The 26730-nt window shown below is 47.7% G+C and overlaps 1 protein-coding gene across 1 annotated transcript; it reads right to left on the bottom strand.

Moving 5' to 3' along the window:
- Positions 1 to 2833: 2833 nt before the first annotated feature.
- LSM5 (LSM5 homolog, U6 small nuclear RNA and mRNA degradation associated) lies at positions 2834 to 11121 on the bottom strand. The gene is made up of 5 exons (XM_066584669.1): positions 10970 to 11121; positions 10803 to 10898; positions 8178 to 8205; positions 5444 to 5516; positions 2834 to 3075 (listed from the first exon to the last, which is right to left on the bottom strand). The coding sequence occupies exons 1-5, from the start codon at positions 11013 to 11015 to the stop codon at positions 3043 to 3045; spliced, it is 276 nt and encodes a 91-aa protein (XP_066440766.1). The 5' UTR covers positions 11016 to 11121; the 3' UTR covers positions 2834 to 3042.
- Between the last annotated feature and the right edge of the window lie 15609 nt (positions 11122 to 26730).

Raw genomic sequence — 26730 nt, 5'->3', positions numbered from 1 at the left:
TGATATCGCCGTAATCATATTGACCCCCAGAAAAAAGTTAACATGTCATTCTTATTGCACTGGGTGGGGTTTGGTTTCTCCTTAGGGTGAGCACATAGTGAAGAGGCTTATAAGGCCATGCATGCTCCTCTGGGACATTTTTGCAAATAGACGATGAAATGATGCCTCTACAGCACCACCTATTGGAAGGCAGCGTTTCTGCAAGCTGGGACGTGGAAGCACATTGATTTGCTTACATATTTCTTTTAGGGCCTCTTCAGACGACCGTATTTACATGCTGCATGTCTCATTTTTTCATGTCCCTCGTAACGCATAGTCCATTCTTTTCAATGGGGCAGTCAAACACATTGCATGCCGTGTAATGTGCATGAGTGCGATGTGATGTTTCCCATTTCCCAACACTTGCCAATCCTCCGAGGCACGTGAACCAAACGCCAGAGGATTGGAATTTCAGAGAACAAAATAGATAACGGATGGCATATTCAGTGCAAAAATAGAAAAAGTCTTTGCCCGTGTGAATGTAGCCTTATAGAGAAAGCCACCAAAAGAAAAAGCTCACCTAGAAAATGTAGCAATTTTAAAAAAAAAAATGCAATGGACTTCAATAATGTACCGAAAGTTATGAAAAACAGCAAAAAATATGCCGTTTGTAGCGCAGTTCAGATTATTGGCTCTTTCCCACGGGTGCTGTAGGCACGCATGAGAGGAGCGCACAAAAAGCGCTTCTATAGGAACCAATAGGTTCCTATAAAAGCGTTCACATGGACGATTGTTAGACGCACACAGAATCCACACATCTAACAAAGATAGGACATGCGAGTGCAAGCTCACATGTCCGCGCATACATAGGACATGTCCTATCTTTGCTGCATGCTTTCCATACACTCCTATGGGAGCCTTAAAAAGCACGCAGCACGCACCTTGGATCGTGTGAACGGGCTATGGCATGTAAGCCTGTGTTAAAGAGTCCTGACCTATAGTGGCAGTATTGATAAGTGTGGGCAGCCAGCTTGGAAACATGGAAGGTTTTCACAGAGGACCTGCAGATCTCAGGTTATCCGTCTTGTACATGCCTTCACTGTCCTACAGATCAGACTGGTCTCTTAAGAGGAGGGGTCCGAAGACGTGGGTATGGTTTCTTTATTGGGCAGTCTGAGACACTATGCTTTACCTTTTAAGGTAAGCACGACGACCCACCCAAAATAAGGCTATGGGCCCTCTGTCAAAACACTTGTGTGCTGCATATAGGGATTTGCTTCCTTTTTTTTTATCTGTTAAGGTTCAGTCTCACTTCATTACGACAGTCACGTCATTAAAGGGGTTTTCTCATTACTTAAAATTTCTCCACAGCCACTATTCTTCCTGGTTGCTGTTGACCAGGACATGTGACTGCTGTAGCCAATCACTGGCTATAGAAGGTCACTGCTGTGTCTAGGGATTGGCTGTAGCACTCACATGCCCTGCCTAGCAGCAAGCAGATAGTCTCTTAAGAGGAGGGGTCCGAAGACGTGGGTATGGTTTCTTTAGTGGGCAGTCTGAGGCACTATGCTTTACCTTTTAAGGTAAGCATGATGACCCACCCAAAATAAGGCTATGGGCCCTTTATTACAGAGAGCTTTTAAAGCTGTTTTAAGTAGCGGGAAAACCCCTTTAATGTTATATAAAGAGTTAAATATTTTCCAAAACTTTCCTTATCGATGACTCAGGACGAGTCCACAATATCAGCTCAGCTTGCAGTACCTTTCGGGGCTGCGGTGTTTTCATCTGCTTTCAGCTCAGGTGGACGTCAAACTCCTGCCGATCTTCTACTGATGACTTCTCCTACGCCGGCGGCTGAAGCATGTTCCAAACTTGATTTTATAAGGACGATCATGCAGTACAAGAGCTCGTTTCCACAAGCATATTACGCATGTCATGTATGCCTGTGTAATATGCAGTGAGTAGAGTCAATAAAAGTACATTGATTGTAATTGATCTAGTCATACTAGCATATATACATATTGTATAAATAGGCACGCGAAAAAGATCACAGCGTGTTCTATCTCACGGCATATTACACGTATACAGCTCTATTGGTCTCTATGGGTAGCGTATTCAACGCTGTTCATACACAGGTGGTGTTGCATACGCAGAGGCGCTAGGAGACTGGGCAGGGCAAAAAAAGAACAGGCCACACTGTGTATAATCACACGCGGGAGATATGTTGTCATGTGCAGTGCGCTATCGTTGGCATAGGCGCCGACTCCCATGGCAATAGAACCCTTTTTATTTGTGTCACCATAGTCTGGGACCCATAACTTGCCATTAAGGGGGCTTTTTTTAACGTTTCATTGGTACCACATGACAATTTGATCAGCTTTTTATTTTTCTTTCAACTCTTGCATGGTATTAAAAGAGGGCTTCACTTACTTTCATTTCAATCTGCAGCATAAATTGTACACCGTTTCTAAAACCTTAGAGACTTTCCTAGAGAATTGACCCTAATCATGTGATCTATTCCAAATAGCCCGGGCATTCTCCCCATGACGTGCCGTTACAGTCGGAGTATTGGCTTCCGGCCCTTACTCTGAACGGCACATCAGCACTGCCATGTTCCACGGAGAAAGGTCACACAGGAGCCAATGGGGTGACGAAGGAAGTTCTCTCTTTCACTCAGCTGCCCGGCCTTTAAACAGAAGAGAAAAAAAAAAGGCGGATTTGGAGAACTGGACCAGCTGCCCAATCCAACAGCAGTCCAGCCCACCCCGATCAGCTGCTAGTGTTCTACTGTTCATTTGTACCAGCTTTATAGCTTGCAATAGTTATTAAAAGGGTCAATTGATTCTGCTACACCTTTCATACCAAAACAAACCTTTAATTTAGAAACGCAGCTAAATTCAGCTATTTTATCAAAAGAAAGAACCAAGGTATTCCTTCAAGAAGGCCATCAAGAAGGTACGGAGAAATCATCAACTTTAGTCTCTAACTCTCTCCAGGCGAGGAGGCCAACAAAACAATATAAATAAAGCGGATGGCAGCCGGCAGCTTCACTTCCCAATCCAGCTATACTTCCGGCCCTTCTCCTCCGGGTACGAGCTGTAGAGGAAAGACAGGTTAGTAGGACCAGAATACAATACTGGCACCTCTACTAGGGCTACAGGAGATACATTCTTGCTTTTGGTATGATTTACATTCATATTCTTCAATTAAAACTTGCATGAGAAGCGCTGAAGTGCAACGACTGTAGAGGATTGCGGGCTCTGAATTTGTGGCAGCAGCTGGTTATTTTCCCTTGTTGCAGGCAAGTGATTGTAAACGTCCTTCCCCCCTATAACCTTAATGGGGCGGGGGTTGTTGAACACGCACAAAAAATCTGAGAATCTGCACACTGTATGGATGGCAGAAAAACAGCATCCCAACAGAACCCTGGCTGTAACTAGAAGTAGAACCGAACCCATTTAGTTCTGTAATTTTTCATAGACGTATAGCGTCATTGGCTAAACCATTCAGTCGGCCCAGAGTGCCAGAAGAAAATGGAAACCGACCAAAACAGAGACTGGAGTTTGCTACTTTGATCTCGGTTTTACTAATAGCCTCCTATGGTTCTATTTGACCACCATATACCACTGTCCTCAGCACTGTGTGAATGAAGCCTGGCTCTGATGCGACATCTGTTTTAAGGCCTCCGTCACACGGGGTGTTTTATACAGCGTTTTGCCTTTTCAGCCCAGCGCTAAACACTGTACAACACTCCCATTCATTTCAATGGGGCTGCTCACACAGGGCTGAAAACGCAGCGCCTCCTAACGCTGCGCTTTCACAGCGATGCATGTTCTATTTTGGGGCGTTTTCAGCCCTGCGTGGCCCATTGAAATGAATGGGCAGCGGTTTTAGCACTGCTGAAAACGCGGCAACACTTGGTGCCGCGTTTTTGGCAGCGTTAACCGATCGCCGATTTTCGGGGTGGGGGTGTGCAATAGAAGCCCTACCCCGAAAATCAGTCCCAGTTAGATAGAGGAAAATAACGTATTACTCACCTAGCCGCTGCAGTCCAGGTCGCGGCCGCTGGTCTCTGCCGCTGATCCGGGCTTCCCCTGCATTCACAAGTCTATTGCCCTAGGCCAGGTTTGAGAACCCCGCCTCTGGCAATAGAGTGCTGTGATTGGTTATCGGCACGGTCAATGCCCAATCACAGCCCTTCATTGACTGTCTCAGCCAATCAGCGCCGGCAAGCTGGTTGTCGGTGCTTGCTCGATGCCCAATCACAGCACTCTATTGCCGGATACGGGGATCTCAAACCTGGCCTCCGGCAATAGACTTGGGAGTGCCGAGGAAGCCCGGATCAGCGGCCGCGACCCGGACTGCAGCGGCTAGGTATTATTATATTTTTTTCCTTTTCAGCATTCTTGGCTGCGTTTTCAGCTCGGCTGAAAACGCAGCCAAAACGCTGGCATAAAGTATGCCAGCGCTGCTGAAAAACACTGCGTTTCTGCAAACGCCCTGTGTGAGGGAGGCCTAAAGGGATTCTTTCAACTGTTTCATGAAGTCTGACTCGGACTCAGCTGTGCCAGCTTCTCCCTGCCAGCATCACGCAGATAGCCATCACTCTGCATGCCACAAGTGGGGAGAAGGTTGTGCGTCCACCTCCGTGACTCGGAGCTCAGCTGTGCCGGCTTCTCCCCACCTGCATCATGTGGATAGTGCTCCCCCCTTGTGTATAAGGAGACAGCCATCAATCTGCATGCCACAAGTGGGTAAGAAGTTGTGTGGCCCACCTCCGTGACTCGGAGCTCAGCCGTGTGTCAAACTTCATGAACCTGGTGACAGAATCCCTTTAAGCAACTTTCCTCTAAAACTTCAAGTGTAGATTGTTAAAACTGTAAGATGGTATAGCCCTGCGGCTTCTTCTACACGGCAATATTCAGGTCAGTATTTATCATCATCATGTTGCACCAAAAGTGGGTCCAAAACACAGAAGAGGTGAAAACTCTTTGCATTATACTTAATCTGTGTATGTTCTTTCTGTGGCTTTGGGTTAAGGTTCATATAGAAGCAACGATCATTCAAAAAAAAAAACAAAAAAAAACTTAAAATTAAAGTAAACGATAATCGCTGTTTAAAATGCCAGACAACGACTGAACGAACTAGAATCACGCGCTTCACATTTGTCGTTCAGTTTAAGCTGGCCTAACAATAAACGTTGGTTCGTTCATTTCTTGCTGCACTTAGACTCCCTGCTCCGTGTATACACTGCAATGTGAAACACCGAATGATTCTCAACGGTGATCAGCCTGTCTAATTAGGCTGCACGAGCACAAATGATCTGATGATTGCGTCACCAGCTCATTTGCTCTGCTTGTGTAAAAGGGCCATTACAAATGCTGCTGTGAACACGGACAGCAATATACCCACGCCAAAGGTGCGCCATTTATACAGTAGGAACACAGCAGCTCCGGTCACTGACCATGGTTATATTGTTTCCATTTAACAGAATCTGATCAAGCTTCGTAATTCGCCTTCCTTCAGGTGTGATCTCACTAAAAATCAAAAGAAAAACAAATTAGTAAGTGAACAAGTATTCTAAATTAACTGCATTTTACAGAAATATGACCATCTACCCCAGTAAGGCCTCTTTTACACAAGCGCTTAATGCCGCGATAATATGACGTCTAAAAATCGCGGCCATCCAACGCATTTGTTCAGATGGGCGATTTTCAGACGCGTAAAAATCATCGAGACGGAAAAGATAGCGCAGACGCTGTGGATTCTGGATCGCTGCTTTTACATGCATCCAGAAAAGATAGGTCTTGTTCCATTTTTTGTCGGAATACGCCGGACGTTCCCATATGCTGATATGGGAGTCTATGAGAGCCGTCAGAAAAGGGAAGGAGGAGGGAGTTTAGCAGTGGCTCGTGTTGCTAAAGTCCCTCCCTCTACCCTTGTCAGCAGCTCCCATAGTCGGGGAAGGGAATTTAGAGTAGCAAGTGCTAAAGTCCCTCCCCTTCCCCTTGCCAGCAGCTCCCATAGGCTTCTATGGGAGCTTCTATTGCCGGCAACGGGAGGGGGAGAAACGGCCGTGTGAACGAGCAAGAAAGGGGAGAGTTGGTTGTGATGTGGGCAGCCGTAAATCGCAACGTCATGTGAAAGATCCAAGTCACCAATATGATAGAAATTGCAAATATTTTAGAAAAACTCTGATATACAGTTTCACATCTATGCTGGGGTTACCGGTTTCCTGCTCTGTTCGGAAAGCAGGAAAGGGGAATCCCCAGGGCCAAATGGTTACGTCTCTGGACAGAACCAAACAGACCTCATTGCCTATCATGGGGTCTGCCCACTTTCTGTTCGGCTCTTGGACAGTAGTGGGGGGGGGGGGGGGGCGCTGCAGTTTTTCTTTCGGTATTTTTGGCTGGATCTGCGACGGAACCTCCAACCGGATGTTCTGATGCAGATGTGAAACCGGTCTAACACAATTGGGTTTAAAGCAAATATTTAGCTTGTGCCTTCCAAGGAGGACGCCATTCGTGGCTTTCTATATGTTGCAAACATTGCAGAATGCGGCCTGGTTTCTATCACAGGGCCGTCATGGGGAATGGGAGCCGCAAGTAATGAGATAACGGACCGGTTCTGAGGACAGTCTGGAGGATTGCTAAGAAGGTGTGCCAGCCTATATTATATGGTGCCGAAGACTCGGGGGTACGCAACTTTCCTTTTTAGGGAAATTTCTACACATACAGAACAGGATGCAGAGGAGCAAGTTCAACTCAAACAAGTAAAGCATTACCGATTTAAAGGGTATTCTGAGCATTTACTACTGATGATCTATCCTAAAGACAGGTCAATAGGCAATGATTGGTGGGGCTCTCTGCTCGGGATCCACGTGAATCAGCTGATCCTCCAGCCCCAGGCCAGTGCAGTGGGGCCCATCCTGTAATAGACAGCTTTACTACAGCAATTTCAATGGGAGCAAAGCCTTTCTATTACACCTCTGGTCCTGACCACCAACACGGATGTGGCAGGCTGGAGGATTAGCGGGGTCCTGAGCGGCGGGTCCCACTGACCAGTTATTGATGACCTGACCTCAAGATATGTTATCAATAGGAAATGCATTAGATAACACAGGTCTGCAAAAAATACTTTTTAAAAAATTGTTTTGATTTTGTTCAATCATCTTTATGTAGTTTTTTGCACAGATTTCAAAAATGTCATGGGTTTTTTTCTATCACGTAAGGTTTGCCTACAAAATAAAGTTGACGTATTTGGAAAAAAAAAAATACAAAAAAAAACGGAAATTTTTTTATTTGTTTTTATTACTTTACAGGGGTTGTCCCGCGAAAGCAAGTGGGGTTATACACTTCTGTATGGCCATATTAATGCACTTTGTAATATACATCGTGCATTAAACATGAGCCATACAGAAGTTATTCACTTACCTGTTCCGTTGCTAGCGTCCTCGTCTCCATGGTGCCGTCTAATCTTCAGCGTCTAATCGCCCGATTAGACGCGCTTGCGCAGTCCGGTCTTCTCCCTTCCGAATGGGGCCGCTCGTGCCGGAGAGCTGCTCCTCGTAGCTCCGCCCCGTCACGTGTGCCAATTCCAGCCAATCAGGAGGCTGGAATCGGCAATGGAACGCACAGAGCCCATGGTGCACCATGGGAGAAGACCTGCGGTCCACCGTGGGTGAAGATCCCGGCGGCCATCTTAGCAAGGTAAGGAAGAAGTCACCGCAGCGCGGGGATTCGGGTAAGTACTAAACGGTTGGTTTTTTTAACACATGCATCGGGTTTGTCTCACGCCGAACGGGGGGGGGGGGGGGGGGGGGGGACTATTAAATAAAAAAAAAGCCCGTTTCGGCGCGGGACAACCCCTTTAACATGAAGTAAAAGCAAAAAAAAACACCTAGCTAAAATAAGCATAATAGTGATACACGTGTGTTGCAAAGTTATTATAAGTCTTTGTAAAAACGTTTTCTTTTTCCATCACAGCTTCTTTTGGTACTTTTTCAGCTGTGTTCTTGTGAAATTCTTGACTTATCTAGGGGTGATGGAGTTTTTTCACTATTTTTACCGTAATCAGCACAAAAAAATACTGTTAAACCCACTAATTAAATATGCTACAATGTTTTCATCGCAGACCTGTGTAATCTATGTATCTAGCGCCAACGTATGCCGCAGCGCTTTACAAGTTATGGTACTTACAATTCTGTGACATCTTCTAGCACCATATCTGCATAGTCAAGTCAAGAAAACCCGGCTATAGGGAGACGACACTGCGCCGAGACAGGGTGCAAATACATAGTGACCCTCGTCAGCTGTGGGATTGGGTTCACTGCGGTGCAATCAGAGGTGTGGCTTCGGCATCTCCGGCAGTCCCAGTGAAGCGTGCATACGCCTCCTCCTCCGCCACCCCACAGGTATATTCCTGGTGCGGCCGTCACCAGACAACCCCTTGACGTTTCTTCACAAGGCCGGTGACATGCCAAAATATTACAGCTGCATTTAACCATCCGCAGTACAGACGAGCGGCCCAGCCTGACTGTGGGCATCCGGACCCAAACTTAGAGGAACGCGGCAAGCGGGCACCAAGACATTAGCAGCAGATACATACATGTGGGGGACTCGCTGCGGAATGTGAAGAGGTCAGATATTATCACACCTGTTACAGGTAACGTTGCGCCATATGCCATTAGTATTTGACCTGTATTCGCCTCCATTGGTATTTTCTACATGGCAGATACCAAGAAATGCAAATACAGAGGCAGAAGGTAACAAGCTGCGTTTATACAACGGCCATGAAAAAAAGCGACCGTGTGACAAGTTACATCTAGTTACAATAACTATTACTGACCAAATACAGAGAAGGGGTGCTCAACTGGAGGCGGCCTGAAGAGGTCCAAAACTATTGCTGGCCTATGGGGGGTGGGGGGGATTGTAGTGAATGGGACCCCCATCAATCAGCTGATGTGAAGAGGATTGTGGCCGCCTGGAAGTCTTAAAACTATGTCCATTCTGCAGCGCCCCCACAAGGCAGCTCTCGCCTAGGGAAGTGCACCACCATACCCGTGCAGGTTTATGACAGTACGAGCAGATAGATCCGGCGCGATCTAGGACCGTGTAGTCTGAGGCTAATTTCACACGGACGACATTAGCCTCCCCAACATGCGATGTCGCCAGAGGCAAGGTGTTTTAGTATGAAAACCGCCTCGCATCACTTCGGGGAAGGAGCGAAAGATCGCAGAGCGTTGGCCGTGCCAAACTAAGGCCTCATGTCCACAGGGAAATCCGGGACCGCACGGATCTTCTTTCTGCGGCCTGGCATGCCGGCAGCATGCGCCATCTACATTTTCTTTTCTTGAATTCCTGCTTTTCCGCAGTAGCTGCACGGCGGATACGGACAGATCCATAAGCTTCAATGGAAGCCGTCCGTGCGGCCGACCAGCTGGGAAATTCGGGACCGCACGGATCTTCTTTCTGCGGCCTGGCATGCCGGCAGCATGCGCCATCTACATTTTCTTTTCTTGAATTCCTGCTTTTCCGCAGCGGCTGCACGGCGGATACGGACAGATCCATAAGCTTCAATGGAAGCAGTCCGGGCGGCCGACCAGCAGGGAAATGGAGCATGCTGGGATTTCTTTCCATGCGTGCGACTCGCTTTTAGCTGCTCTACGGATGCTAATGCATCCCTATAGGCCGCAGGACGCACGGCTCTCCCATGCAGGGGCCACACGTGGATTTTATAAATAAAGGCTGCACATGGACATTGGGCCCAAGGAAGTCCGCCCCGCTGTTTCCGTAACTCCTCCCACACTTGTCTTCTGTCTACTGCAACCCCTCCCCCCCCTCCATGTATGAATATACTGAACACGTATCACGTGTGTTCACTGTGCAGTAACAACATCCCGTTGGCTCTAACAATGTGGCCCCCGGCAGTCTGACATCCCCTGTGAGCACCTCCTGGGGGCCATAGCGCTGATGATGTGGCCCCGGTGGCCCCCAGCAGTCTGACACCCCATGTAAGCTCCTCCTCGGGCCGAAGCACTGATGTGACCCCAGTGGCCCCCAGCAGTCTGACACCCCGTGTGAGCGCCTCCTGGGGGCCATAGCGCTGATGATGTGACCCCAGTGGCCCCCAGCAGTCTGACACCCCATGTGAGCGCCTCCTGGGGGCCATAGCGCTGATGATGTGGCCCCGGTGGCCCCCAGCAGTCTGACACCCCATGTAAGCTCCTCCTCGGGCCGAAGCACTGATGTGACCCCAGTGGCCCCCAGCAGTCTGACACCCCGTGTGAGCGCCTCCTGGGGGCCATAGCGCTGATGATGTGGCCCCCAGCAGTCTGACACCCCATGTAAGCTCCTCCTCGGGCCATAGCACTGATGATCTGGCCCCGGTGGCCCCCGGCAGTCTGACACTGCATGTGAACGCATCCTCGGGCCGAAGCACTGATGTGACCCCAGTGGCCCCCAGCAGTCTGACACCCCGTGTGAGCGCCTCCTGGGGGCCGTAGCACTGATGTGACCCCGGTGGCCATCCAGCAGTCTGACACCCCGTGTGAGCGCCTCCTGGGGGCCGTAGCACTGATGATGTGGCCCCGGTGGCCCCCAGCAGTCTGACACCCCATGTAAGCTCCTCCTGGGGGCCGTAGCACTGATGTGGCCCCCGGCAGTCCGACACTGCGTGTGAGCACCTCCTCGGGCCGTAGCACTGATGTGACCCCAGTGGCCCCCAGCAGTCTGACAACCCGTGTGAGCGCCTCCTGGGGGCCGTAGCACTAATGTGGCCCCTAGCAGTCTGATCGTCCGCCTCAAGCCTCACTATAAGGATACTGACGAAGTCATCGAACCCCAGCAGCGTGCCGACGATCTCCTTGTCGCTCTTCATCACGATGTGGATCCGGGAGCCGATACACTTATCCACCAGCTCTGCGGAGATATAAAGGTGTTATCTACAGAAGGACTACAAGCCCCAGCAGCTCCGCCGGGTCCCAACCTACCGAGCGGCAGCAGCTGGGAGGGGTTAGTAGTGACGTTCGCCGCCATCTTAGCCACCTGCAGTGGACAGCCGCGCTTTCGTAATTGTCCGCCTTAGCCGGCCTGTGCAATCAACCACCGATGTTAGGATGTGCGCAGGCGCAGAATGCGTCCGATCAGACTCTACTAATCACTGTCGAACATTCCACCTTGGTATGACGTTGCAGTGGGCGGAGCCTGGTTGATGACGCCACTTTCTGTGCCCGTAAGCTGTCGGTGCGGCCGCCGTCTTGGACCTCCCCGGCTGTCACGGCGGCGGGCAGAGCGGGAAGCAGAAGGGTTCCCATCTTGTCCCTGTAGGACTGGTTCACATGGGCGTGAGCGCAGTTTATCCGTACAGATACAGCGTATGTTTGCACGACTGACCTGCGCTTACGTCGTTTTTGCGCCGCATGTTTGCATATACAAAAATAAATGAATCCCGTTGTCTTTGTGCATTTTTGCAGCGTTTACACTTGTTTTCTGCGCATTTGTGCACCGCAATGCGCTCGGCACAACTGCACGCCAAAACAAGACGCGTCGCGGCTCTCCTCACCTGGTCGCACATATGAGGAAGAAACGCTGCTGTGAACCAACGCCTTAAGAGCAATCTGTTCGTGGCGCATTACGTCTGCAAAATCTGCCCGTGTGTCTGCGTCCGGACTCACAAGGGGGATTGTCGCACGCGGGTTACATGCGATGGCAATACGGGCGGGTCAGTATCCCTGATTTCAGAGCGACTCTTCTCTCACAATGTCGTTGCGAGATGAAAAAATTGCTGCATGTCCTGTTTTGTGGGCGATTACTCGAAAGGAAATGTCCGTTATTTCCTAGGGGATCCTATTCAATCTCGCTCTTGTTTGCCCGTGACGCGACCGCGAGGAGGTCCTTACAGCTGGGAAGTATTGGAGGCCCTCAGAGTCTTTTTATAAGCGTGAAAGTCGCGGTACAGTGATGGGATGTTGTAAGCAAGAACGCGCAGCGCTCATACCCAGAATCACCGGCTCTAGATCGCGATAAAGTTCTGCATTTCTTGGACGGACATTGCGCTCTCCGGTGTGAAGGCATCCTAATGGCGTAGGCCGCTGGTTGTTCTCCACGACTGGCCGCTGCGGGACAAAACGTGATGTTCACACGTTGAAAATCAACTTCAATTATAGATTTGGGTCTAAAATAGCACAAAGTTGGGGTGCAGGGAGCCCCCCGACACACTCAGAAGTGCCCCCCCCTCCGCTGTACGTCGCCGCCATCTGCGTCTACAGACATAAAACATTCTCCTTGAGCCGCTCTCAGACGTGTGTTCAGAAAACACTTGAAATCACGGTATTTTTTACCGCGTGGCACCGTTGGTATTCGCGCCCCTCGTTCCATGCCAGAAAAAAACTGCATCAAAACCAACTAACGCCGTGCAGATCTGTAGAGCCGCGGCGCAGATCCGCCATGACACGCCAGACCGACAACTCCTGCCCGCAGGACTAGTTCATCCGGTAACAATGGTGGCCGGGTGCAGGAACTGAACGCACCCCATTGTAGTCAGCGGGCGGCACGGTGTGGTTCCGTTATGAGACGCATCCATCCTTCCAGGGGATTCCGTTTCCCCGCTCCCATAACATAATCCCCAACGCAGATGTGAGCTCAGCCTATGGTTGCTCTTGCTTCTGCATCGGGGGGTCCTGACTGACTCCATAATGGCAGCCAGCGTAATCCCTGGATCGACGTTTGAGGTCACCTAATCCGTTCCCCTCCGTGGTTCAGGTGAAATGAATCTAGATCAGCAGTTTTCTACATATCTGTGTATAGATGACCGGTAATCATCAGCTGGAGGGCTGCTGTCTTCAGATCAGTGACGTATACAGGAGGATGGTAGGGAGCACACAGATCATGTGTTCCCTACTCATCGGCGCCCTTGTAGGAAGAAATGAACAAATACAATAAAGAAAAACTCAATTTTACACATTTTAGAATCAAGTTGCCTCCACACGGAGGCCTCCGGCACACTAGCGGTTGTCTGTCCATCTGCTCTCCGTGCGGGTGCGGTTATCTTCAATTGCCGATATCCTTGGCTACCCTTATCTTGGCAAATCCCTCACCTGGCCAGGTGTATCTCTTGCTAGATATCTGCGGGACTGCTGAGAATTCATGATTTTCCATCACATGCATGTCTAATGCTCTGTGAAAGATGCAAGTAAAAAAGAGGGAGCGGAGCAGGGAAGTACTTGGGAGTCTATGAACCAGGGTCTCGGTGGGGGAATTTAATTCTCTCTTCCCATTATTCTATATATGGAAGTGCGATTGCTCAATTCCTGTTGAGTCTGAGAGGTGCAGCCAGTCCACAAAACAGTTGTTTTCAATGGAAAACCTTGCGTGTACATCTCACGCCGTGCGATGTTTCCAGGTCCCATTGAAAACAATGGGCGATGCGTTCCAAGAGAACGGCCAAAGATAGTACCGATTTGGTTTTTGATGCAATTGCTGTGCTCTCCACTTCCTTCATTTGTGTTGAGGGATGCCGACCTTTATGGTATTCTGTACGTTACACTTATTTGTGCCTCCGGATTGACTGTTCATTTTTTTATATTATCCAATAAAATTTATACTTTTTACACAAAAAAATATTTTTTCCAGCAACTTTCCCACCAAAAAAACCTGTCCTCCCCTCTGAGGGCGGACTCACAGGAGCGTAATTTAACCCCTTAGTGACCAAGCCTGTTTGCGCCTTAATGACCAGGCCAAATTTTGCAAATCTGACATGTGTCACTTTAACATGGAAAAACACCATAAAGGCTTTGCATATCCAAGTGATTCTGACATTGTTTTTTCGCCACATGTTGTACTTCATTTAGGAGGGAAAAAAAACGGAAATTAAAAGCGCCAAAATTGGGAAAATTTTTAAAAAAATCGTCATTTTTTCACATTTCCAACTGCAATATCTCAAATATGTGCAAACATAATATAGAAATTTTTGCTAAGATAAATATTTCCATCCGTTTACTTTTGTTTTTTTTTAACCATTTAGAAGACGTACAAATTTAAAGGGGTGGTCTCGCGAAACCAAGTGGGGTTATACACTTCCGTATGGCCATATTAATGCACTTTGTAATGTACATTGTGCATTAAATATGAGCCATACAGAAGTTATTCCACTTACCTGCTCCGTTGCTAGCGTCCTCGTCTCCATGGTTCCGTCTAAATTCGCTGGCAGCTTGCTTTTTTAGACGCGCTTGCGCAGTCCGGTCTTCTCCATTCAGCACGAGCCGCTTCAGTGTGCTCCCCGCTACAGCTCTTCTGCGCATGCGCAGACGAGCTGTCACTGCTCGGGAGCGCGCTGAAGCGGCCATTCTGCACCATCCTCTGTTAGAGGAAGGTGCAGAAACTGGAGCTGCCCAGCGGAGAAGACCAGCCCAGCCCAGCCCAGCTGCCCCGAGAAGCCTCCCAGGTAAGTGATGGGTCGGGGGGGGGCTGCCGCTGCGCCGGGCTGCGCCGGGGGGGGGGGGGGGCTGCCGCTGCGCCGGGGGGGCTGCCGCTGCGCCGGGGGAGCTAGCGCTAGGCCGGGGGGGCTGTCGCTGCGATGGGGGGGGGCTGCCGCTGCGCCGGGGGAGCTAGCGCTAGGCCGGGGGGGCTGCCGCTGCGCCGGGGGAGCTAGCGCTAGGCCGGGGGGGCTGTCGCTGCGATGGGGGGGGCTGCCGCTGCGCCGGGGGAGCTAGCGCTAGGCCGGGGGGGCTGCCGCTGCGATGGGGGGGGCTGCCGCTGCGCCGGGGGAGCTAGCGCTAGGCCGGGGGGGCTGCCGCTGCGCCGGGGGAGCTAGCGCTAGGCCGGGGGGGCTGTCGCTGCGCCGGGGGAGCTAGCGCTAGGCCGGGGGGGCTGTCGCTGCGCCGGGGGAGCTAGCGCTAGGCCGGGGGAGCTAGCGCTAGGCCGGGGGAGCTAGCGCTAGGCCGGGGGGGCTGTCGCTGCGCCGGGGGAGCTAGCGCTGGGGAGCCGGGGGCTAGCGCCGGTTACCTGCTGTCTGGTCGGCGGCTGCGGGGCGTCTGGTCGGCGGCTGCGATGCGTCCGGTTGCCATGGAGACACAGCTGGCGGCGTCTCGGGAGCGCGCACGTCGGGCTGCAGCGAGCGACGGGGAAAGAGCCGGCGGCCATCTTGAGGAAACTTTTATAACTTGCTGAAACGCTGGAACGGTAAGTACGAACCAGCTAGAAATGTCATTTACAGGGGGGCTTAGTAATGTGTGTTTAATGGGGGGGACTGGGCAAAAAAAAAAATTAACTGCTTCCTCGAGACATCTCCTTTAACATTACTTTTCAGCATTTTGAGGAACACTTTGTTTTCCTACATCAAGCCAAGATTCCAAAGGCTCATAGGAGTCAAAATGATAGATACCCCCACAAGTGACCCCATTTTAAAAACTACACCCTTTAACGTATTTACTGAGGGGTGTCAGGAGTATTTTAACCCCACAGTTTTTTTTCAGGAGTCAATGCAATTTAGAAGAGAAAAACTAAAATGTCATATTTTTGCAAATATGTCATTTTAAAGACATGACTTTTTTCTATAGTACACATGAAAATGAGGATTTGCACCCCAGAATGGATACCCCTGTTTGTCCTGTGCTCAGAAACATACCCATTGTGGCCCTAGTATTACGTCTGTATGCACAATGGGGCCTAAAATGAAAGGAGCAACCCGTGGCTTTCGGAACAGAAATTTTGCTTGAAAGAGATTTAGGCCCTAGTGCACACTTGTAGAGCCATTGAGTGACCAAAAACGATGGAGAACCCCCACAAGTGACCCCATTTTGAAAAGTAGACCCCTTAACGAATTTATCTAGGGGTACGATGACTTTTTTGACTTCACAGTTTTTGAATGAATCTAAGCCAAGCCGAAGGAAAAAAATTACGATTTTCATTTTTTTGGTAATTCTGTCATTTTAAAAGCAGTTTTTTTTTGTACAGCACATATATGAATGAAGACTTGCACCCCAAAATGGGTACCCCTGTTTGTCCCATGTTCAGAAACATACCCATTGTGGCCCTAAACTACTTACAGGACACATAGCTAGGCCCATAATGGAGGGAATGCCCGCTGGATTTCAGGGTACAACTGAATAAATTCCAGGCCCCATTGCCCACTTATACGGAAAAAAAAATTGACTTCCTAAAAATAACCCCCAGCCCACCCCCGCCATCCCCATTTTTTGGCATTCCCTAAATATTAGATAAAAGTAATAATATAAACCGCGTTTTATGTCCGAAGACAGGGGTAATTACGGAGGCTGGTTGGGTTGGGCACATGGGGCAAAAAAATCGGGTATCCCCCCTCCTCTCTCGCTTGGGGGTATTTAGTGACCTCAGCGGCGGGGATGGGGTGTAAAAAGTGGCGCTCTGTGAGGCTTTGTAATCTTGCTGCAGTGCGGCGGTCTCACACAGAAGGCGCTCAACAAGCTGCTCCTGGAACTGCATGAAGGCGAGCGTTCCCGGGGCTTCTTGTAAATTACGGATTACTGGTAGCGGTCTGAATAACGCCGGGCTCATGCAGCCGTAGGTGGAATCTGCTTGCGGAGGCCCGCAGCGGATCCCAGCTGTGAGCCCGGCTGTGACCCTGCGTACGGCTGCGTAATGTACTGTGCATATGTTACGTGTGCTGCTGAGACATGTTGTGTTATTGTGATTCCAGGAGCACAGCACTCTCAGGGTTAATGATTGAGCTGGCTGGGTGTGGTACTGTCTGCTAGCCAATCCCCTGGAGCTGTGCTCACATATAAACCCAGCCCCTGGTCAGTCACTGCATGACCCCCTAAGGTGAGTAGTCATGAATGCTTGTCTGGTGAGGTTTGCAGTGTGACTTGGTTCATGTCCATTTGTATGTTTAAATTCTGTCAGTTTTGTGTTAGTTTGCTGTGTGTCCTGCAATCTGTGTCCTGTCCTGTTGCAGCATGCGGTGTGACTGGTGTCCGGTTCTGCTGGACTCCTGGTTAGTGTAGGGACTAGCAGTATAACCAGGAGCCGTGAAGTGGCCTGCTAGCTTCCAACATCTTGTACAACATGTCAACCAATACCTGGTATTTATATTCGGCTTCCAATCTGTTACTAGTGGTTGCATATTGTATGCAGTGTATTCTGGGTCTGTCATGTGGCATGTGAATGCATCCTGTTCTGGTGCGTGGCTCCTAGGATCAGCCAGGGCCCAGATCCGAAGACCGCTGGGCTGCCCTTATTGGGGCAATGTCCCTGCTCAGGTAGGGCCACTCTCATTCCTCCTTGTAGCCCAGGGTCAGTTGCCTGAAACCGGTGTGAGTCCCGTGTGACCCTGGTGATACCTGTGCGCGTCCATCCATTCTCGTCCCCTTTGGTCACGATCGTGTGGGTCCCGTGCTTTGCCTGTCCACACGATCGTAACAGCATAACTGCCTACTCACACAGGCGGTCATGCGCAGTACTTTTTTTTTTTTTGCTTGTATTTCCCGCACTGTCGCTTAGCGATGATGCGGGTACCCGCAGCCCGTATACAATGTAGTTGCATATGGGCAGCGGGTATATCCACGACCATGGAGCACAATAGGCTCTATGCTGCGGATATCTGCAGTAAAATAGAACCTGCTGCGTTCTCTTTTCTGCGAGTAGATTACACAATTCCAACCCACTAATGTGAGCGGAATTGTGTAATCCAATGCGATTGATCTGCGTAATACCGCGGATCAGACGCATGCGGAATCCGTAATTCCTATCTGGTCATGTGAGACCGACCTAAGGTAGATTGCTACCTTTTTATCACGTGACCGGGGACCGCTCAACGAGGCCACCCGTCACTGCTCCAGGCTCTCGGCGACCGTTGGTCGCTGGGAGCAAGGAGATTTTAAGTTTCCTGGGCTTCTTGACTCCTGCGCATGTGTCCGGTGTTTTGCCAGCGGTCGCATGTGCAGAATCCGGGAAAGTTCACGGAGGAAGATTGCGCCGGGGTGCAAATACAGAGGCCTCCAGTAAAAAGATCGCATCGGTGAGGGGGGGATGAAACTAACTTTTTTTTTTAACTTTTACGTGATTGCCATTATCCATTGGATAACGGCGAACACATGATCAGGAACCGCTCACCGCAGCGCCCCCCCCCCCATGAAATCTCCAGGCTCTCGGCTAAGTTTTGTAGCCAAGAGCAGGGAGATTTTAAGTTATCCTGGCAATCCACAGCTTTTGCGCATGCGTCTGCCACTTTGGCGACGGCCGTGTGTGCAGAAGCTGTGGTAAGGTCCGCGGATAAATCCGGGGGCCTTAGGTACGTCATTTCATCCTCCCTCCGGGATATGATCCGTGGGGGGTGATGAGACGTAAGCGTTTTAAACTTTATTTTTACTTTTTAAACTTTTTTACACTTTTTTTTTAATTACTTTTTTTTACTTTAAATGATCACTGCTATCCATTGGATAACAGTGATCATCTCTGCAGTGACATCCCTCTGCTCCTGGCTACACATGGCAGCCAGGTGCAGAGGGACTTTAAATTTCCCGGGTCCTGAGCCGCTCTGTACACGCGCCCGATGTCAATCATCGGGCGTGCATGTGCAGAAGGGGACTCAGGTCCCGGAAGACCGGGACGCCGCTGAGGACCAGGGGTAAGTATTTTCACCTCCCCTCATGGATCCGATCCTGAGGAAACAGCTTTAGAATCTAAGTTGTGGAAACACATCGATGGGGGGACAGGGGAGTTAGAGCAAACAATATCTGGCTCCTCTAAGTTCAGTTTTAGATCTACTTAGGTGACGCATGAGTGAGAATGTGAGTTCAGATCAAATAAAGGGCATCGTTATATCTGATGTACGAACTAGGGGGGTCATGATCTAAAACTATGTGTCTATCCTGGACTGAAAACACTGCCATTACCCTCAGGTCAGACATATATGTGAAATATGACACAATGGCCTGGTTTATCAGAGGGACTAGAAGCAAAAGTCACTGGTATATACCACATACACTCTGGAACTCTGGGGGGTGTATAACCCTGACAGAGGTGCTTATATGCGTGGGACAACCACAGAAACATTAACTTTATAATGAACTCCTATTATTGAACTCATGTGTCACGTTATCTATTGTACTTCTACATAGTTGGAAGCACGTATTGAATATATCATCCTATAGTATCTAATTCACTTGGGAATGGTGAGGTCCCTATGTAACAAGTGAATACATTCTAGAATTACCAGAGCTACCCAACCAAGAATAGGACAGGTAAAGTGGTATGTCGGTATCAGTAATGACATTTTATACATCTCAGAGGTTGAAGGAAGAAAAATAAATAATTATTTTGTCTGATAATCTAAAGGTCAAAAACATATGAGAAGTCTTTCAACGATCTTTAATTAGTGTGTGGCTTCGGTCACTCAAAGGAAATTATACGTGGATACACCTTTTTTAATTGAGTATATTAAATCTCTTCCCCAATTTAAGAATTGTATTGTTTTTTTGCCCCCTAGTAAGTGGTAGAGGCTGTTGGTAAGTTTTTTTTGTTTTTTTTTGTGTGTAGTTGCGTGCGATTGTTGTAGGCCACTTAATAAGATGGTAATGACAAAGAAAGCATGGTGTGGGTTCTCAGGTGCTAATGTGGAGATAATTGTAGTGTCCCGAGATTGGTATTCCACATCTGTTGCTTTGGGAAAAAGAGGGGAATTTTGCCCTCCAGGAGCAGGGCTGATATCGTTATTTTTCCTACTAGGTCATTTCTTTAATGATGTTTGCAGGATTAAAGAAGTTAGGCTGCGAAGCAGGTTTGGTAGTTTAGATGTCATTGTAGCAGTAGATCTAGTCGCAGCATAAGCTACATTCCATACTTGAAGGATGGCGCTCAGTCGGTGGGACAGCAAGGATATCTAGGGGTTTGAAAGATGACACCAGGATGAAGGCTTTCCAGTTCGTGATGTGGGACAAAGCGAACTCCAAGGCCGACCAGGACTTGTCCGTGTCCCAACAGCACCAATGTTTAATTTGGTAAATGAAGAAGGTGTGTCTGTAGTGTCGGAGGTTGGGGATTCCCCCAGGTGTAAGAGTCTAGTCATGACGGAGAAGGTTACTCTGGGTTTAGCATTACACCAAAGGAACTTTTTTTCATTTGTTGGTGCAGAGAAGGGAGTATCTGGTCTTGTATATGAATAAGGATGGTTCTAAGGTAATATAAAACCCATGGAAAGGTGAGCATCTTGTGAAGTTATTCTTTCTATCCAACTGTGTTCAAAAATGGCCCGCCTATCTAACACCTTTTGTAGATTGTCCTACTGTGCTGTGAAGTTTCAAGGCATCATATCAGCTAGCGAGGGAGTCGGGTGAATTCCCAAGTAAAGTTGGTGAGGAGGGGCTCCACTGAAATTTGAAATTGGAACTTAGCAAATTTTTTTCCCTTGACCGAGATGTGAGTATCATTTGTGATTTAGCGACGTTAAACTTGTAGTAAGAGACTGAGCTAAATTTCAGAAGGGTAGCGATGACATGAAGGGAAAATCCAGGACCGGACAGTATTAAGATCACATTGTCTGGGAATAGGTATATTTTGTGTGTAATACACTAGAGGAATACCCTTAATTAGTGGGTTGCATCTAATTGATTATAGTAGGGATTCCATTAGTATAGAAAAGATTAAATCTGAGAAAGGCAGCTCTGGCGAGTATCGTTGTCTCAGTGGGATGTTTAATGCTGGAGAGATCAGACCAGCAAGGCCGAAGCTCTCCAGTGCCCGAAGTATACATTCCCAGTGCACTATATCCGACTACCTTTTCCGTGTCTAGTGAAAAGAGGAAAAATAGCTTCCAATTAGCTTCCACGCCAATTCAAGAGGAGTCTTGTGACTGTAGGGGTTTGTCAGCCTTTTATGAAGCCCTACTGGTCGTTTTTGATTAATTTTGTGAGAATGGGAAAGTCTGCAATAATTTTTGCGTATGGTTTGACATCTGAATTTAAGAAAGTGATTGGACAGAAGTTACTTGGGGAGTCTGAAGACTTGCTCTCGTTCGGGAGTGTTATAATTGTTGCTACAAGGTTTTTAGGGGGAAGTTGACCTGAACGCATTACCTGATTGAAGAAGTTCTGAATGTGTGGGAGTAGAATATGTTGAAAGGTCCATCTGGACCTGGAGCTTTGCCTGTTTTTAGAGATTTGATGGTTCTATCTCCTGGTCTGAGATGGGAGTGTTGAGTGTTCAACGAAATGTTTAAGTTGTGGAGTATAGCTGTCATTTGAGAGGTAATGCAACTTGTGGTAATATTTACTGAATTTGTCTGTGATGCGTTGGGGATTTAAGATTTATTTTTCTTGGGAAACGAGACAAGGAATTCTAGTCTTAGCCCGGACCCCCTTGACCACCTTGGTCATGAGTTTTAGTGGCTTTGTTATAGAAGTTGTAATATGACATTTTCAGTTTTTTTTTTAATGTATTTCTCATGGTCTAAAGCTAGATGTATCTGCAAGGCCTTGTTCACACGGGCGATAAAGTTGCGTGATTTTGACACATTGCGAAAATGCGGAAGATCGCGTGTTCGTTCAGCCCATGCTTTCCAATGGGTTAAATTACACCTGCGTGTGACATCCCGACACAGGTCTCGCGATATGCATGCGACTCTTGAGGTTTTGTCGCCCATGCTTGCCTAAGGAGCCTTCCTCTCTGTTGCATCACATGATAACATGATTTCCGTGCGGTGTGATGCAACTTTGATGGTAGAAAATCCTACTGTGAAAGCCATAATTTAAGTCCTAGCTGCAGCTTCTCCCCAGGTCCCCAACACTATTCTTTTGCATCTCTTCTGGCTGGGGATGGAAGAATCCCTGCCTCCTAGAAACGCTGCTTCCGATTGGCTGACACTTGGCCAATCACAGCCTGCGCTTGATGAACCAATCACAGCCATTCATCGAACATTGGCTCTGGAATTTTTGTTTAACTGTGGCACCAATGCTGGAAGATGGCGCAATAACTAAGGTGGACAATGGCAATAACAGAAAAATACTTTATTCCACAGGAGACACAAAGCATAGCAATCAATCACAAAGGATATAAGCTTGATTGTTACATAGTCTGTATAAGGCATAGAACTTGGTGGTTATAATAATAGTAGGCACTTAGCCTGGCATTTACAAATCCACTTCCCAGCTCACCCTGGGTTGACTACCCCACAGTACAGACTTCTAGCTAGCAGTCCAGAACCATTCTACCTTAGTAGGAACACTTCCTGAAGGGGACTTTCTCCCGGCCACATCTCACAAGGTCACATCACATAGTTGAACTGGCAAGATAGCAGGGGTTTTGAGGTATCTTTAGGTTTGTTGGACTCCATTTCGGTCTTGTACGCCAGTCAGTCTTAGGCTTACAGGCACTGTTGCACACACTGCCATTACGTGAGTATAGCAACCATGAGACACATGATGGAGCCATGTTATAGTCTCAGGCTGCGGCCTTGAGGCTCCCTTTCAGTCTTTGTATGAAATATTCAGTGTTATACCGTTTTAAATGAAAACAAGAAGCAGAATTGTTGACAGGTCATATCTTCTTCTCTCATATCCTTTTCTATCTCACGCAGATCTTGCTTTGATGACAAAGAAAGTACCGCTGTGACCCCCGAAATACAGCAGCCCCTTCATACTCATGATCAGTGATAATCTCAGTGGTCTGACGGCACATCCAGGCTATATGTGAGTATTATTACACCGGACCCCTGTAAACTAGATTGTACTATCACACACAGAAATAGAAAACATGACCCAGACCAAGTATAGTAAGGTAAATAATTTGGTTCGGTCCACCCAAGCTCTAAATCCCATCCGGTGGAGCAGCTGGTCCTGTTGCTGGAAGAGTAGTTCTATCCATCCAAGTGTTTCATAAGGCCCATGGGTAGATCTGCAACCGAAAGGGGAGTTCCTCTCCCATCTTGTTGGCTAAGAACCTGGCAGAAAAAAATTAACTGAGATTATAGAATGAGTCAGAACTGTGTAGAACGGATTACCTATATAAGGAGAGAACTGGAGAAAAGTACAGAGCACTAGTATTAACACTAGTATTAGTAATGTTACCGGATCCTGAAATCTTCTCCGTATTTCACTCGGACTCTCCTGTTACTTGTTTAGTATTCATTTTTATATTTACAGATCTGGTATAATAAAAGCAACTTACAGAGCTGGGAAGAAGTTCTTTCCATATTCCTCGGTACGCAGTCCGGCTGTCCTGAAATACACGAGGACCATCGCCAGGAGGTACTGGTGGGAGAACAAGGACAGTTAGAGGCTGCTGAGGAAAAAGAGGGGTGGAGCAAAACCTGTACAGTTGTGTTTGTTGTGAACAATGATACTACATACGTGGTGAAGAGAGGGGAGTGGTAACTTCAATAGCGGAGGTGCTGCCTGATCAGATGTACCACCTGGGCGGGCATGACAGAGCAAGAGGGCTAAAAAAGGTGCAACACTCCAGGTTAAAGCAAGTAGGAAGTGACCAAAGGTGTGGAAAACTTCTCCTTTTATTTAATAAAGTACGTGATCAGCTTATGAAAACGCGTTTCGGGGAAAACCCCCTTCATGAGTTCAGCTGGTGTTTAAAACATACAAGCAATTGTTCGGTCCCAAAGTGTGTTAATAATTAGATCCTGTTTGCCTGTGTAGTGAAGTTCTGAACTTCTGCTCCTGCCCTGGCTGAACCTCACCACACAGGCAAACCGGATCTGATTATTAACCCTTTTGGGACCCACCAATTGCTTGTATATTTTAAACACCAGCTGAACTGATGAAGGGGTTATCCCCGAAACGCGTTTTCATAAGCTGATCACGTACTTTATTAAATAAAAGGAGAAGTTTCACATACCTTTTGTCACTTCCTACTTTAACCTGGAGTGCTGCGCCTTCTCCACTGCCAGTTTTTTAGTCCTATTATCTTAGTTAGAGGCTGCGACTACTAACAAGTAAAGAATATAATAACTACTCTGAATGGGTAAATCTCATTGTTACATCTAATAATGACTATTAGGTCACCAGGTTATACAGTGTGGTGTGTCCCTAGGCCTATTATACTAGCATAAGTCCTTATTAGAGATGAGCGAGCGTACTCGGATAAGCACTACTCGCTCGAGTAATTGGCTTTATCCGAGTATCGCTGTGCTTGGGTCTAAAGATTCGGGTGCCAGCGGGGAGCTGCAGGGGAGAGCGGGGAGGAACGGAGGGGAGATCTTTCTCTCCTTCTCTCCCGCCCGCTCTCCCCTGCTCCCCGCTGCGACTCACCTGTCAGCCGCAGCGGCACCCGAATCTTCAGGGACGAGCACAGCGATACTCGGATAAAGCCAATTACTCGAGTGAGTAGTGCTTATCCGAGTACGCTCGCTCATCTCTAGTCCTTATATGTATATATGGTGGATAATCTGTAATATTTCCTTGTCAGATATCTTCATACAGCCAACACAGGTGAGAAATATCCAGTGGTATTTATCCTCTAGAAAAAAATAAAAAAATCAATATTTCATCAATAAATGTATCAATTTGTAGTGACTACAGTAAATTTCCAAATCTACTGTGTGTAAACTCAACCTAAAAGACACAAATTGTTGTAATATATCAAATATCAGTGACCTACTGCAGTCTGACAGCTTCATCCTGGATAATGTGTACCTGGTTCAACGCTACAACCATTGTAAAGGCCCAATGCGTCTTACCGAGAACATGGAAGAACGCTGCCATCTCCTCCTGCCATTGGGCCTGGTCATCCTCCCTCTTCTGGAGGTCTTCCTCACACGGACTGAGACCCCTCTTCCTCTTCTGCCCTCTGTTGTCTCACCTGAACATTCGTAGAATCCCAACTACGGCATCCATGATCCTTAACAGGAGAAATAAAAAGAAATTATTATTAGGACAAACATTTCCAGTGTAACTGCATTACACATGTAGATCCCAGTGCAGTCCCTATAGGCCAGTCATTACATTATGTCTGTGCAGTCCCTATAAACCAGTCATTACATTATGTCTGTGCAGTCCCTATCGACCTGTCATTACATTGTTTTTGTGTCCCTATAGGCCTGTCATTACATTATGTATATATCCCTATATACACATACATTGTGTATGTGTCCCGTCCCTCCCTGTATAGTACCTGAACCCTATAATTTTATAGTTTACCTAGAGATCACATCGTCTGTTCTACACAGAAAAGAAGAAATAAAGAAAATGTCAATAAAGATGGATATAATTACAATAAAAAAACTAACACAACGACATATTTATTCCTTGTCACCAAAAGATCTCTGTATTTATTCATAGATATATATATATATCTTGAAAAATATGCAGCACTCCCAAATAGATCAGGTGCAGTGGTGTTAATTCACCCAAAAGGGTACATTTCTTTCCTCTTACTGGCACTTTTGGCAAATAATGAATCAGCACTGATACAAAATATTTAAAAACATTTCAGTAAATCGCTTAAAGGGGTAGTACAAGTTTGAACGTTTACGCAAAAAGGGAGTTCCCGTGTGAAAAACATAGTAAAGAGCCCCCCCCCCCCCCCCCCCCCCAGCTCCGAGTCTCCTCACATAACTATTGACAGAGCTCAGCCTCTACATGTTATGTACCCCGAGCCACCAGTGGGGACAAGTGAGTGTGAACTGTTCATTACATTTTTCACACTTGGGACCCCTTTTCAAAGGAACGTTTTAACCTGAACAATCCATTTAATTAACATTAAGCAAACTAAAGCCATATAAATTCATCATTGTAGTAAAGTACAAACTGTCTAGAATATAGTAACATACATAGTATGATATATTAGGCTGATAAACCGAATAATATGGAATAAACAACAAAATAACTATTTAATCCAATTTAATCTAAGTGCTGCGGAATAAACTGGCGCTAGACAAATAAACGCTATTATTAATATAGAAAAGAAACCAACAGCAACTAACTGAGCGAATAACTGGCAAATTACTTCACATCCATATATATGTGTGTGTAAACTCATACAGTATATATGTTTTTGGCTGTGGCTAAGTGTAGTGGCCTGGTACAACGGAGCCCCTCCTTAATGGTGTGTATGCTCACTCTTGTGCTGTCTGTCTTTCATGTTGCAAGAATGGTGTGCATTGCATATTTGCAGCACTGAAAGAGTTAAAGGGGTTGTCCCGAGGCAGCAAGTGGGTCTATACACTTCTGTATGGCCATATTAATGCACTTTGTAATGTACATTGTGCATTAATTATGAGCCATACAGAAGTTATAAAAAGTTTTATACTTACCTGCTCCGTTGCTGGCGTCCTCGTCTCCATGGTGCCGACTAATTTTCGCCCTCCGATGGCCAAATTAGCCGCGCTTGCGCAGTCCGGGTCTTCTCCTCTTCTCTATGGGGCTCCGTGTAGCTCCGCCCCGTCACGTGCCGATTCCAGCCAATCAGGAGGCTGGAATCGGCAATGGACCGCACAGAAGCCCTGCGGTCCATGGAGACAGAGGATCCCGGCGGCCATCTTCAGCAGGTGAGTATGAAGACGCCGGACCGCCGGGATTCAGGTAAGCGCTGTGCGGGTTGTTTTTTTAACCCCTGCATCGGGGTTGTCTCGCGCCGAACGGGGGGGGGGGGTTTAAAAAAAAAAAAACCCGTTTCGGCGCGGGACAACCCCTTTAAGTGTCTGGTATGTGCATGACTGTTTGATTTTGTATCTTTTTGTCCATCATGTAATGATGCTTTATATATGTGGTTGCAGGGGGTTCTCTGGAGAGTTCCGTTCTGAGTCGATGGAGAGTGTGTTCGGGGTCTA

Source organism: Eleutherodactylus coqui, chromosome 12 (assembly GCF_035609145.1).
Source record: "Eleutherodactylus coqui strain aEleCoq1 chromosome 12, aEleCoq1.hap1, whole genome shotgun sequence".
Classification (NCBI taxonomy): domain Eukaryota; kingdom Metazoa; phylum Chordata; class Amphibia; order Anura; family Eleutherodactylidae; genus Eleutherodactylus; species Eleutherodactylus coqui.
This window is presented reverse-complemented; position numbering and strand designations above follow the sequence as displayed.